The 14,589-nt window shown below is 38.9% G+C and overlaps 1 protein-coding gene across 1 annotated transcript in view; it reads right to left on the bottom strand.

Annotated features, from left to right (window-relative positions):
• LOC141296028 (CAP-Gly domain-containing linker protein 4) overlaps positions 1-14,589 on the bottom strand; it is an 81,802-nt gene that overhangs the window by 41,106 nt on the left and 26,107 nt on the right. Inside the window, exon 7 of the mRNA XM_073827309.1 lies at positions 4,424-4,669. Coding sequence (XP_073683410.1) covers positions 4,424-4,669 — 246 coding nt within the window. The remainder of the gene's footprint in view (positions 1-4,423; positions 4,670-14,589) is intronic.

Genomic DNA, 14,589 nt, shown 5'->3' with positions numbered 1-14,589 from the left:
TGAGCCATTGATAGCAGATGAATACAGTTGAGGTTAATAGACAGACAGACATAGACAGAGAGAATCTGTGCGTCTCTCAACAGTGTATGGCAGCAGCGTCTTTACTAAAAGTTTATTTTCCGCAGGGACAGTAGCGTTGTTGCCTTGTTTGTAAGAAATGTCATGAGTTTTTTTATTTTTATTTGTTAAACTATGTTACTGATAAAATTGTCAGAGCAGAGCTAACAGCATTAGTGCATATGTTAATGTGTGTGCAAACTGTATGTGTTTGAGTCTCTAAGTGAGAGAGTGGGATAAATAGAGTATGTGCTTTCCGTACATAATAAAAGTTAAATTTTTGTCAAAAACATGGGAATAATCTGTCTTTTTTTATCCTATTGTTTATCGTATTTATTTGATTAGGCCAGTGTCGTTCTGGGTTTTGGTTATTTTGCTGTTTTAGGCAGTAAGGACCTTTGAATTTACTGATATTATATTATATTATATTATATTATATTATATTATATTATATTATATTATATCAGGGGTCCTCAAACTAAGGCCCGGGGGCCGAATGCGGCCCGCCCCCACATTTGGACCGGCCCTCTGAACAATGCCAGAGACATATTTTGAAAATGTAATTTTAAATATGTTTTAATTATATCATGTCGGTATTTGATAATAAAGGTTGGCTTTCAAACTAAATTTTCCCTTAGTTGTCAACATAGCCTAATTATTTGTTAAATTCACCAACTGAATGGTACATTCAACGTAATGTGTCATCGTGATCTAACAGGTGATGCGCGAGCCAGCTAGAAAATACAGAGCGATTACAAAATGACTCAATAGCATTTCAGGTGAAACTAGCACTGTTTGTGGGACTAGTGCAAAAGCAAGACTTCACTCATTTCCCAGTTACCCAAAGTTTTTCAGCTAAGAAACCAGTGGCCCCATTCCCAGTTGAAAAGTCTGTGGAAGCGCAGAAAATGCTGAAGTCGTCATTTGACGTGATTCAAAAAACACAGTGGACCAACACCAGCAGATGACATCTCGTACAAATCATCACAGACTGTGGAATCTCAACACTGGACTTCAAGCAACAAGAAGCTTCGAGCTTCTCCACCCTTCCTCCAGATTCTAGAACCTTGATTTCTGTGTGTGGTTGCTCTTGATGCCTTGACCCCAGCCTCAGTCCATTCCTTGTGAAGTTCACCCAAATTCTTGAATCACTATTGCTTGACAAGCCTCTCAAGGCTGCGGTTCTCTTGGTTGGTTGTGCATCTTTTTCTTCCACACTTTTTTCTTCAACTTTCTGTTAAAATGCTTGAATACAGCACTCTGTGAACAGCCAGCTTCTTTGGCAATGAATGTTTGTTCCTTACCCTCCTTGTGAAAGGTGTCAATGATTGTCTTCTGGACAACTGTCAGATCAGCAGTCTTCCCCATGATTGTGTAGCCTAGTGAACCAAACTGAGAGACCATTTTGAAGACTCAGGAAACCTTTGCAGGTGTTTTGAGTTGATTAGCTGATTGGCATGTCACCATATTCTAATTTGTTGAGATTGCGAATTGGTGGGTTTTTGTTAAATGTGAGCCAAATCATCCCAATTAAAAGAACCAAAGACTTAAACTACTTTAGTCTGTGTGCATTAAATTTAATACACAATTTTCACAATTTGTGTTGAATTACTGAAATAAATGAACTTTTCCATGACATTCTAATTTACTGAGAAACACCTGTATATATTTTTAAAAGAAATTATCATTTGTCTGTGTGGTGCATAAAAAAATAATAAACTATTCTAGCATTAAAAAGTATAATAAATACAGGTAAAATCATAATAAAATAATAATAATAGTAGTCAGTAGCAGGGCTCGACATTAACGCTTGTCCGCTTGTCCGGGACAAGTGGATTTTGTGAAAGGGCAAGTGAAAGAGAATTTTACTTGCCCGACCGGACAAGTAACCTGATTAAAACATCAATTACAAACAATAACTAGCTCAGCAACAAAACTTTTGTGAGAATGATTCTGATTGTATTACTTACGGTGACTGAAAACGGACCGTATCACATACGTTATCAAGCTCGTGCAGCCTATCTGATTCACGGAAAATTAAAACTAATAGGCACAATAGCACCCACAAAGAAATATACATACTGCGGTAGAAAAAAAGATAAATATTGTATAATATATTAAATAGGTAAGCACCATTAAGATTGCAAACGTGACATTGATTTTACACAACAGTAGTTCAATAAACTAGTAGTTAATATTAACTGACTTACATTTTAGAGTAGACACATCATTGACCGTTTTTGCTAACGAAAATGGTTCTAAGCAAAGCCACAGCAGAACAGTCACGAATCTCCGAGCAACACAGCTGTGTTTCAGTACCGAATGATTTAGCATTTTTTAATGAATCAGGTGAGTCAGGGAACGAACTGGTTGAATCCGTCTATGGTTGAATCCGTGACTCATTCATTAAGGCAGTGACTTACTGCCACCTATTGGTGGTTCGGTTTCATATTTAAAAGTATTGCATTTTTCCAACATTTTAGATTTATATGTTAAAAAAGTAAAACATTAACCTTATAACACAAGAATTTTACTGTGTAAATGCATTTTTTTGGAACCTCTTATCTTCATTAAACAGTCTGAGTAAATACATTTAAATGTAAGTTTTTCCTGTGCAGTGGAAAGATGGAGTTTGTTGATACTGATTTAATTTGAATGGTAACCATACAGAGTCTAATTATTCAAATTGAATGTATTCATAAAATTTAAGAATTTGATGTGAATGATGACACCTACATTTAGCAAGATTACGAAAACAAAGTTAAAAAGTGTCCTAGAAATCAATTTTAGGCATATATCACAAATATTCAGATTAAAGTAAGACCTTATAAAGTAGTGATGAGACTATTGCTTCACAATGGATTAATATACATTAAAAAAAGGCATTTTTTTTCCCTGGACAAGTAATTTTTTTACTCGGACAAGTGAATGTCTAATTTACTTGTCCGAAGGACAAGCACATGTCAAAGCTTAATGTCAAGCCCTGCAGTAGGGAGAATTTTCTTTTATAAACTGACCCGGCCCCCCATTAAAGAAAAGAAAATTATGTGGCCCGCTCAGAAAAAAGTTTGGGGACCCCTGTATTATATATTAAACTGAGTATGACTTAAAGGTCCCATATTGTGCACATTTCTTGAGGTTTATTTTAGTTGTTGATGTCCTTAAGAATATATATCTGCGGTATAAGTGCCAAAATCCATCTCAATATATTTTTACAGCTCCTTTTTTAGGAGCTCTGTCAAGAACAGGTCAATTTTGGCCCATCTAATTAATATTCATGAGCCTCTCTTCTGATTGGCCTGTTGTTTTCTGAGTGACGCACATCCAAGCCAACTACAAGTAACTATGGTCATGTATGCTGTAGCCTAGCCCAGAGCCTAGCCTGCTGTGGCTTGGTGATACTCAACAGGATATTTCAGAATGATCATTAATGTTTTTTTTCTTTTTCAAACACTGAATGCAGTAAGCTACATAACTGTTGCTTTAGTAAAGCCACTTTCACAATGCGCCCGGAAAATTACGGGAACGAGCGCTGTGTGAACAAAAGCCAGAACCAAATGCCATAAAGTCAGTGTTGTAGTGATGATGCACGTTACCCTGCGACTCTTCACGACAGAAAAAATACGTGCAAGTGGAATGAAGCAGCGATCAGGCAGCCCCTCACTATCAGTGCTGAAAATCAGGTTAGTTTCAGTTTAGTGAAATGTACGTGTCGCATTACATCTCACATCCAAACGTTACGTCTTTACGGGTTGTGTGTAAAGCACGCACAGATTCCGGAAAACAACTGTGAATTAACCTAATTAAGCAATTCCGGAACAAATCGTGGGACACATTATCCGTGTATTTTCCGGAATGGCTGTGTGAAAGAGGCTGAAGTTGACGTGCCTCTGGTCTCTTATATTAACGTTGTTCGGAAGCCTGTGTAATGATGTAGCTTGACATCTATCGACTGAACAGGGTTTTCTCCACTTGTTTTCGTGTTGTTGTTGCTTAGCAATGGCATGGACGCGAAGTTGTCGAGGTTTCACAAAAGGAGGGTGGGATGGTGGTTGCTGCTGCTCTAGGTGGTGACTGAAGGCGGTGACTGAGTAGATCGGACATCATATTTTTACGGAAGTTACAGGGGCTCGTGAAAAGGAACGGCTACTTTATTCAGGCTGTGTGCAGTTTGCTGTGGACTGACTGTTTTGAAACTTATATGGTAGTTACATAACCCCTAGACCTCTGTTATCATGAAAAAAGCCAGGAAATTTCGATTTTGACAATATGGGACCTTTACATGCCCAAATGCATTTTGAGGCTGCTGTATGTATAATAAAAATATAATATATGGCGATGGTTAAAGAAATTAAGAATTCAATACCTTTTGACCAGCAATGATAACTTTGTCTCCAATGTGAAGTCCCATACTTGAAAGCTGGGCACGAGCTTTATCTGAGAGTAGACCTGGAGGCTGGGCAGGCAGGAGAGGGAGGGGAGCGTTGGGCCTGGGGAGGACCTCCTGCAGCATTGTGCGCAATTCTTTAGCCTGGACTGCGGCATCAGCTATTTCCAGAGGCATGTCTAGAGGCTCTGGAACAACATCAGCCGGGCACTGGCCCTTATCATTCTAAAAAGATAAGACAAGTAGCTCACTTGTTAAAAGGCTGAATAAAACATGTTTAAAAACATACATAAATGACATACATAAAAACATCCCAAATGAAATAGCAACAAATTAAAGGAAAAACCAACATAAAGTGTCTTAGTAAGGTGTTGCAGCAGTTGCGCCACCACAGGCATCACAGAATCATCATAAAACAACTTTGTACAGATTGTCAGGATGGATCTTCCTTTCATTTGACACCTGTCTGTATATACAACACATTCTCACCTCCAACTCGTCACATATTGACGCTTGGTCAGGCATCACTTTTTGACGCATAGGTTACCTCTTTAGCACCATTTTTTTTTTATTGTGCAGGGTCCTCCATTGCTTTAAATAAGAAACCTTTGGCATCAATATTCTTAGAAATGTTATAGTCATGATTAGATTACATACTGAGTAATAATTTCGCCATCATTGCATACATGTTAGGGTGTGTGTTTGTGTTTTTTAATGTAAACGGTCAAAACATTTTTTTTTACATTACACTATTTAGACATTATTGAGCATGTAACCCAACCCCTGCCCCTAAACCTAACCATTTGTCAATGTAAAATACAGGATATAACTGGCAGATACAACTACAGTCTCAATTTATTTAAAAAGTATTATTATCCCACATCTTCCAAGGCAAAATTATTGATTTATGAGAGGAATGGATGTGATCACCATTTCTACCTGCCATAAAGCTCATTCTGTGTGGAGTCTGTACACAAATTAAAAAATTGCCACCAGAAGCATTATGTCAGCTTTGGTTGTGAAATGCCATTGGCTCTTGTGTGTCTCATGACTGATGGTGCCATGCTAAACAAGTTTGGGAGTATCTTTTTGAATGTAAAATGTGTGGAAGCGAGATCATTTTCAGCGTTTAAAACCTTACAAATTACTCTGTTCTTTGCATAAAGTTATCGGAGGACTTATGCAACACGGCTTGTTTGTAATACTTTTATACTGCTTATGGTCAGTTTTTGCAATAAATATCTGTCACAGTACTTTTATTTGCTTGTTGCGTGTTTTACATTGTTCAGAAGTGGGTAGATTTAGGTTTAGGGCAGGGGTGAAACTGCAGCTAACAAGCTTTTATTGGAAAGTAATTAAGCTGTAGTCAAGCAAACCCTTAAAAAAAGTAGTTGGATTCACTACCAGCTACTAACATAAAATGTCTAACTAAATTGAAGCTATTTAAGAAGATACATCTTTTAATTATGCATGTAAATGTATTGTCATGACGATCTTAAATAGGATCTCAGTTAGGATGGCTGCCTTGGATGTTTACATAATAAACTTCTTTAGCTTCACTTTTGGCCCTTTATTGCATTTACATAATAAATGTAATAGTTATGTAATAGTTAGAGAGTTGTGGGTTCAAGTCTCAGGTCCCGCAGGAATTGTCGATGGGTGGAGTAAATAACCAGCACTCTATCTCCCCCCTCAATACCACGACTGAGGTGAGAGGCTTGAGCAAGACACTGAACCCTCAATTGCTCACAGTGTCTGTGTGAGTTTGTTACTACTCCAGATTTATTGCTATGTGTGTGCACTTGGATGGGTAAAATTACCGAGTATGGAACATACTTGGTCACACATCATGTTTTTTCCTTTACGTTTATTTACATTATTTCTGAATGTAGTAATACAATGTAGCTTACACAAAAATGCGACTCAACTGATTTTTTATCTTTTAACAATGCAATTTTGACCCAGTGTGACTTCATTTCTGGAAAATAGGCAAAATACTGGTGCAAGCTTAACTGAATCACTGAATGCTAAGACACGGCATGCCAAATTGCGCACTGGATGAAAATGTTTAACAGTATGTCTCATCAGCCCCCTCCGGCCAAACAGCTCAATGCCTCTACTGCAGAACGGCTCAACACAATTTTTAAATGTATTACACAGCCAACTGCCTGACTAGTGGACTTCTTGTGCCCTTCTGTCTTATCCAACAATGTGTTGTGGCAGGCACTGAGCTGGAACCAGACAAGGAAGATAGCCAAAACAAATGCGTCGTCCTTGACATGGCTTGGCTGGCGAGCAGTAACTGTGTTTCACTTTTCCTCGCCCCATTGGTTCTCTGCAGGCTTTAGGCTTAATGTGTTTGCCCATCTCACCAGCGTCATGCCCTGTGCTCATTAATATGTAGATGGGGGTGTCCATGTTTGGGACATTTATTTTGAGAGCCTCTCTTTGCATCGAGAAAAGCTGAAAGGGGTTGATGTAGCACACATTTCTTAGACAGCAGGGTACTGTGTTGGAGTTGCTTTCCATCTTCAGACACATATAAATGTAGAGCTCCAGACAACTGGAAACTAAGAGCTCTCAATTTGTAATGGGTTCATAGATAAACAACACTGCTGGGCGATGTTGTGCCTCATGCAGCTCCATACATCAACTGGGTCTTTTACTACCACAGCATGAGACAAAACCTCTCTTCCAAAATCTAGTGTGTGACCTACCTAGACAGCATGTTTAAAGCTTCATAGATGAACTTATAGATGGAAAAGAACAAATGGCAGTCAAAGCGTCAAAAATTGCCTTGTTACCTTACCAACATGCTTACGTCAAACTCTCCAGTTTTGAAGAACGGAGATGGAAAAAAGGAGACGAGAAAACAACAACAACAAACTGCTGGAGACCATAAAAATAACATACAATGAGCGCTTATTTAAGATGGTTAAGAAATACTCTTAACTAACTTTTTATTGTTCAAAACCGCTGGTGTGAAGACAAACACAACAAGTATGAAACTTTCTAGTGAGCATGTGTTGACTGCCTGTTTTTGCCACAAAACCGTAAATTACTGTAAAGTTTCACAATTTAAATTTGCAATATATTGTTTTGCACTTACATGGCATAGTTGTACAGTGAGGAAAAAAATTATTTGATCCACTGCTGATTTTGTACGTTTGCCTACTGAAATTATCAGTCTATAATTTTAATGGTAGGTTTATTTGAACAGTGAGAGACAGAATAAAAAAGTCCAGAAAAACACATTTCAAAAAAGTTAAAAATTTATTTGCATTTTAATGACTGAAATTATTATTTGACCCCTTCACAAAACATGACTTAGTACTTGGTGACAAAACCCTTTTGGGCAATCAAAGAGGTGAGACGTTTCTTGTGATTGGCCACCAGGTTTGCACACATCTAAGGAAGGATTTTATCCCACTCCTCTTTGCAGATCCTCTCCAAATTATTAAGGTTTCAAAGCTGATGTTTTCCAACTCGAACCCCAGCTCCCTTCACAGATTTAATATGAGATTAAGGTCTGGAGACTGGCTAGGCCACTCCAGAACCTTAGTGTGCTTCTTTCTGAGCCGTTCCTTCGTTGCCTTGGCCATGTGTTTTGAGTCATTGTCATGCTGGAATACCCATCCACGACCCATTTTCAATGCCCTGGGTGACGAAAGGACGTTCTCACACAAGATTTGACAGTACATGGCCCCGTACATTGTCCTTTTGATGGGGTGCTGTTGTCCTGTCCCCTTAGCAGAAAAACACCCCCAAAGCATTTCTACCTCCATGCTTGACGGTGGGGATGGTGTTCTTGGTAGCATTCCTTCTGCTCCAAACATGATGAGTTGAGTTGATGCCAAAGAGCTTAATTTTGGTCTCATCTGACCACAACACTTTCACCCAGATCTCCTCTTAATCATTCAGATGTTCATTGGCAAACTTGAGATAGGTCTGTACATGTGTTTTTTTTTGAGCAGGGGGACCTTGCAGGTGCTGCAGGATTTCAGTCCTTTACAGCATAGCGTGTTACCAATTGTTTTCTTGCTGACTATGGTTCCAGCTGCCTTAAGATCATTGACAAGATCCTCTCGTGTAGTTCTGGGCTGATTCCTCACCGTTCTCATGATAATTGAAACTCCACGAGGTGAGATCTTGCATGGAGCCCCAGACCGAGGGAGATTGACAGATACTTTGTGTTTCTTTCATTTGCGAATAATAATCGTACCAACTGTTGTCACCTTCTCACAAAGCTGTTTGGCGATGGTCTTGTAGCCCATTCCAGCCTTGTGTAGGTCTAAAATCTTGTCCCTGACATCCTTGGACAGCTCTTTGGTCTTGTCCCTGGTGGAGTGTTTGGAATCTGATTGACTGCTTCTGTGGACAGGTGTCTTTTATAAAGGTAACAAACTGAGATTAGGAGCACTCCCTTCAAGAGAGCGCTCCTAATCCCACTCATTACCTTTATAATACACATGGGAGCCAGAAATCTTGAACGGATAGGGGATCAAATACTTATTTCACTCATTAAAATGCAAATCAATTTATAACTTTTTAAAAATGCATTTTTCAGGATTTTTTGTTGTTATTCTGCCTCTCACTGTTCAAATAAACCTACCATTAAAATTACAGACTGATAATTTCTTTGTCAGTGAAAAAACGTAGAAAATCATCAGGGGATCAAATGATTTTTTCCCTCACTGTATGACAATAATAAACAGTCAATTTTTCAGTTAAAGTCAGTTCATTGTTGATTTAGCACATTATATTTCTAAGAGATCTAATGTCTTAGGGTATTATAATTAAATAATGCACCCATCTGTTTGTCTGTGTCCCCTTACAGAACTTAAAATATACTGATCTGTTTCAATTGTTAGGCAAGGAAGATGAACAGATTTTTCTGTGATCATCTTGAAAGATTGTATGTAGTTTAGTCAGATGCATTTACATTGTGACTGTGCCCCAGATGCAATCAACAGGAACTGTCTCTGTAAAGGTGTGAACCAAATGGTCTATAACAAAAGAACAGCATTTCTCGGGAACTTCATGTAGATTGCAGGATCTCCAGTGGGAGGTCCTAACAGCATCTATTGTTTGTAGCCATTTGTCTTTAGGTATAAAGTTCTGTCTTACAGACAGAACTTTGGGAGAAGCTATGCAGAAACTATGGATAACTAGCTAGGACCCTTACACAGGTTAAGATGCTTGAAGACCGACAAGCTAGCATCGCTGTTGAAGACCTGCTACACTGCTACCATCAATAAATTCTTCTCCCCACAAGAACTCTGGTCAAGCTTACTTATTTTATGTATTAGAGAAATCTAGTACATTGGCGAGCCACCCAAACCACTGGTCAGCCAAATACAGCAAAATCTAACAATTTGGCGAGCCAGCCAGGAGAAACAGATAAGAAGAGAACTCACGAACTGCAACAAGAAGTGAACAGAAAAGTCTTGGAGATTCTACAGTTTTTGTGCTGAAGTGCAACAGACTGCATCCGTGAACGCACGTTATTTGAATCAACTGGATCCTGTCTCAAAGATCTTAATTTGGTGAGTGAAACTTATCAGCTTTCTAAAAGAACACGTAAAGAACACTTTTGATAAGTAAGCAGATCAATTGATGTATGTAGCGTAGTCATAATAATCAGTGTAGCACTGTTTAAGAATTTTCAGCTTAGGCCTTTCTCTTGAGTTTGTAGGAACCTTTTAAATGATTTAGTTTGTTCTTCTGAGACCGTAGGAGCTATAGAAATAGTGTTTATAGCTTGGTCCTGTTCTCTTGAGTCAGTAAGAATCATTTAAGAAAGAGGTTTGGTCCGTTCTCATGAGTCTGTAGGAGCCATGGATATGTAATTCTAGGCTTAGCCCTGTTCTCTAGAGTCTGTAGGAATTGTTAAAGAAACAATTTGGTCCGTTCATCAAGAGACTGTAGAAGCAGAAGCTTGGTCCTTTCTCTTTGTGTCTGTAGGAATTGTTAAAGAAACAATTTGGTCCGTTCATAAAGAGACTGTAGAAGCAAAGGCTTGGTCCTTTCTCTTTTTGTCTGTAGGAATTGTGTAAAAAAATTAACAATTTGGTCCATTCGTCTAGAGACTGTAGAAGCCGTAGAAAGCATTGGAACTGATGTTGCTGCAAGAATTACGAATTGTTGACTGGGTGCTAATTCAGTAGCCACTCTTTTAGTTTTGAAAAGTAACTGGGTTAAAAGAAGATAGCATAAAGCCATGAAACTATGAGTTTGTTTACCTTTTGTTGAAAGATACAGAAAGATCTCAAGTAAATTGTCTAAGGGACAAATTTGAAGCCAAGTAATTCAGCCTTCTGAGCTAGGACTCAGAATGAATTGAAAAAGTCTTATCATTCAGGATTTTTAAACAAGAAAATTAAACAAGGAAAATTATTAAATGTGAATGTTTTGATTGAAAACTAAGCTAAGTTATCAAACTAATGATTTGTCTGTGTAACTGAATAGGTCAGTCAAAAAGTTTGCTGTGAATTTAAAACTGAATAAGCACCTTTAACGGCCCTAACACCTTTTGTTCTGTTTCCACACCTTTTTGAGGGCACTTTTCCTGTACTTGCCATGGCTGAGTCTTCACGAAACCATTGTTATGGCTCTGTGCTGAGACCAACAACAGAAAGGCATGGGACAGAACCTCCAAATGTCACCATTGATCAGATGTTGGACAATCTGAATGTATATTTGGACAAAAGGCTGGGACTGAGGAAGTGCCATAATGACATGTGCCAGAGGTACAGTATTAGGCACTCAGAGAGTGGACAATGGGCCTTGCCGGACATTAAAAGGGCTTATGGAAAGACACAGCGCTTATGGACAAACACCAAGAAAGATGGGCTGTCTGTGGTTTTGGTCAAACAAATTCTACAACACCTGCAGAAGTGTGAAACTGACAAATTACAACGTGAGATTAAAGCAGAGAAAGTAAAGGTTCGAGCACTGGCTGAACAACTGCAGATCGTAAAAGAGGACAAAGAAAGACTGCTACATGAGAATGACAAGTTGCTGACTTTGGTCTCCAAAAGACTGGAATCAAAATCTTCAAGTTACTCTGATGACAGCGATGAAGACATCAACAAACTTGCTGATACTACAAGGAACACAAAGGTTAGACTTGCTCCTGTAATTGTTAAGAACAGATGGACTGAAGTTGAAATTGACAATGAGGAGGAGTATGAGGAGAATGGTGAACAACAAACTCGCACTGTAAAAAAGGTGGTAAAGAAATATGTTCCATACAGAACATACCAGCCAGCTACTCCAGAACAAGTTGACAAATGGTCAAAAGAATTGCCAGATGTGTACAAGCAACCACGGAAAGTTTGGCAATTTCTTCAACATTTGCAGAAAATCTACAATTTACATCCACTAGACAGTGTGATGATTGTTAATGTGAACTTAAGAGACCATGATCAAAAAAGACTAACAGAAAGTGTTGAAAGAAAGATTGGTGAGTCTCAAGACAACATTGAGGATGGATGGGAAGCTGTACAAACTTTCTTGTTTGAACTGAAACCTGCAGAGGTTAATTGGGCTAAAATTACCTCTTGCATGCAGAAGACAGGAGAAAGTGTTGCAGAGTTTGAAGAACGCTTCAGACAAACATGGCTGGAACATTCTGGTGTGAATGAAAATGAAGATCTTGACAGGGACACTGGAATGCCCCTGAAAACGTCATTTATTAATGGGCTAAAACCAGAGATCTCTAAAGCCCTTCAAATCAGATATGATGACTGGGACAGTATTGGAACAGCATTCATACAGATTGTTGAATGGTCAGCAAAGATTGAAAGAACACAGGAAGTCAATCTCAGAGCTTTGCAATTCAAACCCCTGTCATACAACAACAGGACAACAGGGTATGAAAAAAGTGAACATCAGATATACTCAAAATCCAAAACTCAAGGAAGATGCAGGAACTGCAACGAGGAAGGACACTGGGTTCGTGATTGCAAGCTGAGTTTGAGACATCAAAGTGATGATGAGGACAACCTGTTGAAGACGTTTCAGCAGTTGACAGACAAACAAAAACTGACTCTGCTAAATGCTCTGGAGCCGCAGGGAAACTGAAGAACCTCTCTCTGCAGCACCAACTAGCAACATCTCATCCAAAAGCTGATGGACTCTATGTGTATGCAAACAAGACAAGTGAAGACACCATACTGAAGGGAAAAGCATACACTGAAGTCTCAACAACGGAAGCCAAAAATGATGTCCTAGTAGGTTGTGCTGCTAAGCAAGCCGTAAAGGAGAGAGGTTTACATACAGCGGCATTAAGACAACTTAAGCAAGACAGACAGCTGGACAGTAAACTAATTCAAAATGAAGAGCACAAAGAAGAAGTATCATCACTGATAGAAAATGGAGTTGAACTGCATGATGATAGCCACTGCAGTAAGGAAAACTACAAGGAAACTACAAGGAGATTACGCCCTTTTGAACATGTCCTAGGCCAGCCCATGTCCAATGAAAATTTGACATCTGACAGCCTTGTCCAAACTGATGAAAGCCTGGCAGTACACAATGCCAAGAATCAAGTTTTGACACCTCCAAAGGAGGGCCATGGTATAGTGCCCAACAAATGGGTAAAGGTTCAAAAACCTTATATGTCACCACAGAAATCAAGTTGGGAAAGCCCACTTGAGCATCTTTTGGTAGCTGATGCAGCGGTTATGGTGAAGAGAAAAATTAGGTGGAATGACATGAGCCACTGGGATTTGAAACATCTGCCTAGAGATGAGGGATAGATGGCAGTAGTGTTTTTCAGAGTCCAGATATGGTGGGACTAGGGTTATTAGGCTCTAGCTTGTCGCCTGAGGACGAAGACATGAACATTTCATCACTGATAAACACTGTAGTGTCCTGCCAACATTAAATAGGGACAGTATTATTGGCAGTTAGGCATGATTTGGTTAAAATCTTTTCTTTGGAAAGATACGTTTCCCTTTTCTCTTGTGTGTGATTTCAGGTGTTCCAACGTTCCAGAGGATGAGCAAAGACATCCAACGCTTAGACTGCACTGCACTGGCCACCTAGATGAACATGCCTGAACATCCACAGAACACAACGACATCCGCTACTTCCAAAAGATCTCAACATTAAAATAAAAAGGACTTAGGCATTCAAGAGAATGCAAACCTCATCACAAACTCTTATTCTGTCATCTTAAGTAATGGAGCCTGTATGCAGCATGCTGTATTCATGATTATTGAAAAGTATGTTTTGTGATCAAAAATGATCAAAGGAGGGATTGAAAGATTGTATGTAGTTTAGTCAGATGCATTTACATTGTGACTGTGCCCCAGATGCAATCAACAGGAACTGTCTCTGTAAAGGTGTGAACCAAATGGTCTATAACAAAAGAACAGCATTTCTCGGGAACTTCATGTAGATTGCAGGATCTCCAGTGGGAGGTCCTAACAGCATCTATTGTTTGTAGCCATTTGTCTTTAGGTATCTATCTTACAGACAGAACTTTGGGAGAAGCTATGCAGAAGCTATGGATAACTAGCTAGGACCCTTACACGGGTTAAGATGCTTGAAGACCGACAAGCTAGCATCGCTGTTGAAGACCTGCTACACTGCTACCATCAATAAATTCTTCTCCCCACAAGAACTCTGGTCAAGCTTACTTATTTTATGTATTAGAGAAATATAGTACATTGGCGAGCCACCCAAACCACTGGTCAGCCAAATACAGCAAAATCTAACAATCTGAAACCAAACCAAGATCTTGATACTGAAATTTGGTTTGCCTTTCTTGAACATTGGGGTGAGGGTCTCCAGTCACCTTGCTCCTCTTGTTTGTAATTGAATTTACATGGATGCATTACTGACAATGGGTTATGTACAAAAAAATAATAATAATTATTATTGAGACTGATCATTCTATCCCAGTCATTAACAACAACAGTAATAGTAACAATATTATCAATATGTAACTAATACTCAAAAGCCACCCACACTGAATGACAGGGCATAAGCTCAAAAATACACCCAGGGTGACCTTTAAGGTTTACATGTTTACATTTTTTTCACAGACAACCTTTGAAAAAGGGTGACACCTAATCTATGTCATCCCTGTTACCCACATGTCAAAACCTGTTACTCTAAAAAGTAACAGGTTGACA

This window comes from Garra rufa, chromosome 21 (assembly GCF_049309525.1).
Source record: "Garra rufa chromosome 21, GarRuf1.0, whole genome shotgun sequence".
NCBI lineage: Eukaryota > Metazoa > Chordata > Actinopteri > Cypriniformes > Cyprinidae > Garra > Garra rufa.
Note: the sequence above shows the minus strand (reverse complement) of the source record. Positions and strands in the feature narration are given on the sequence as shown.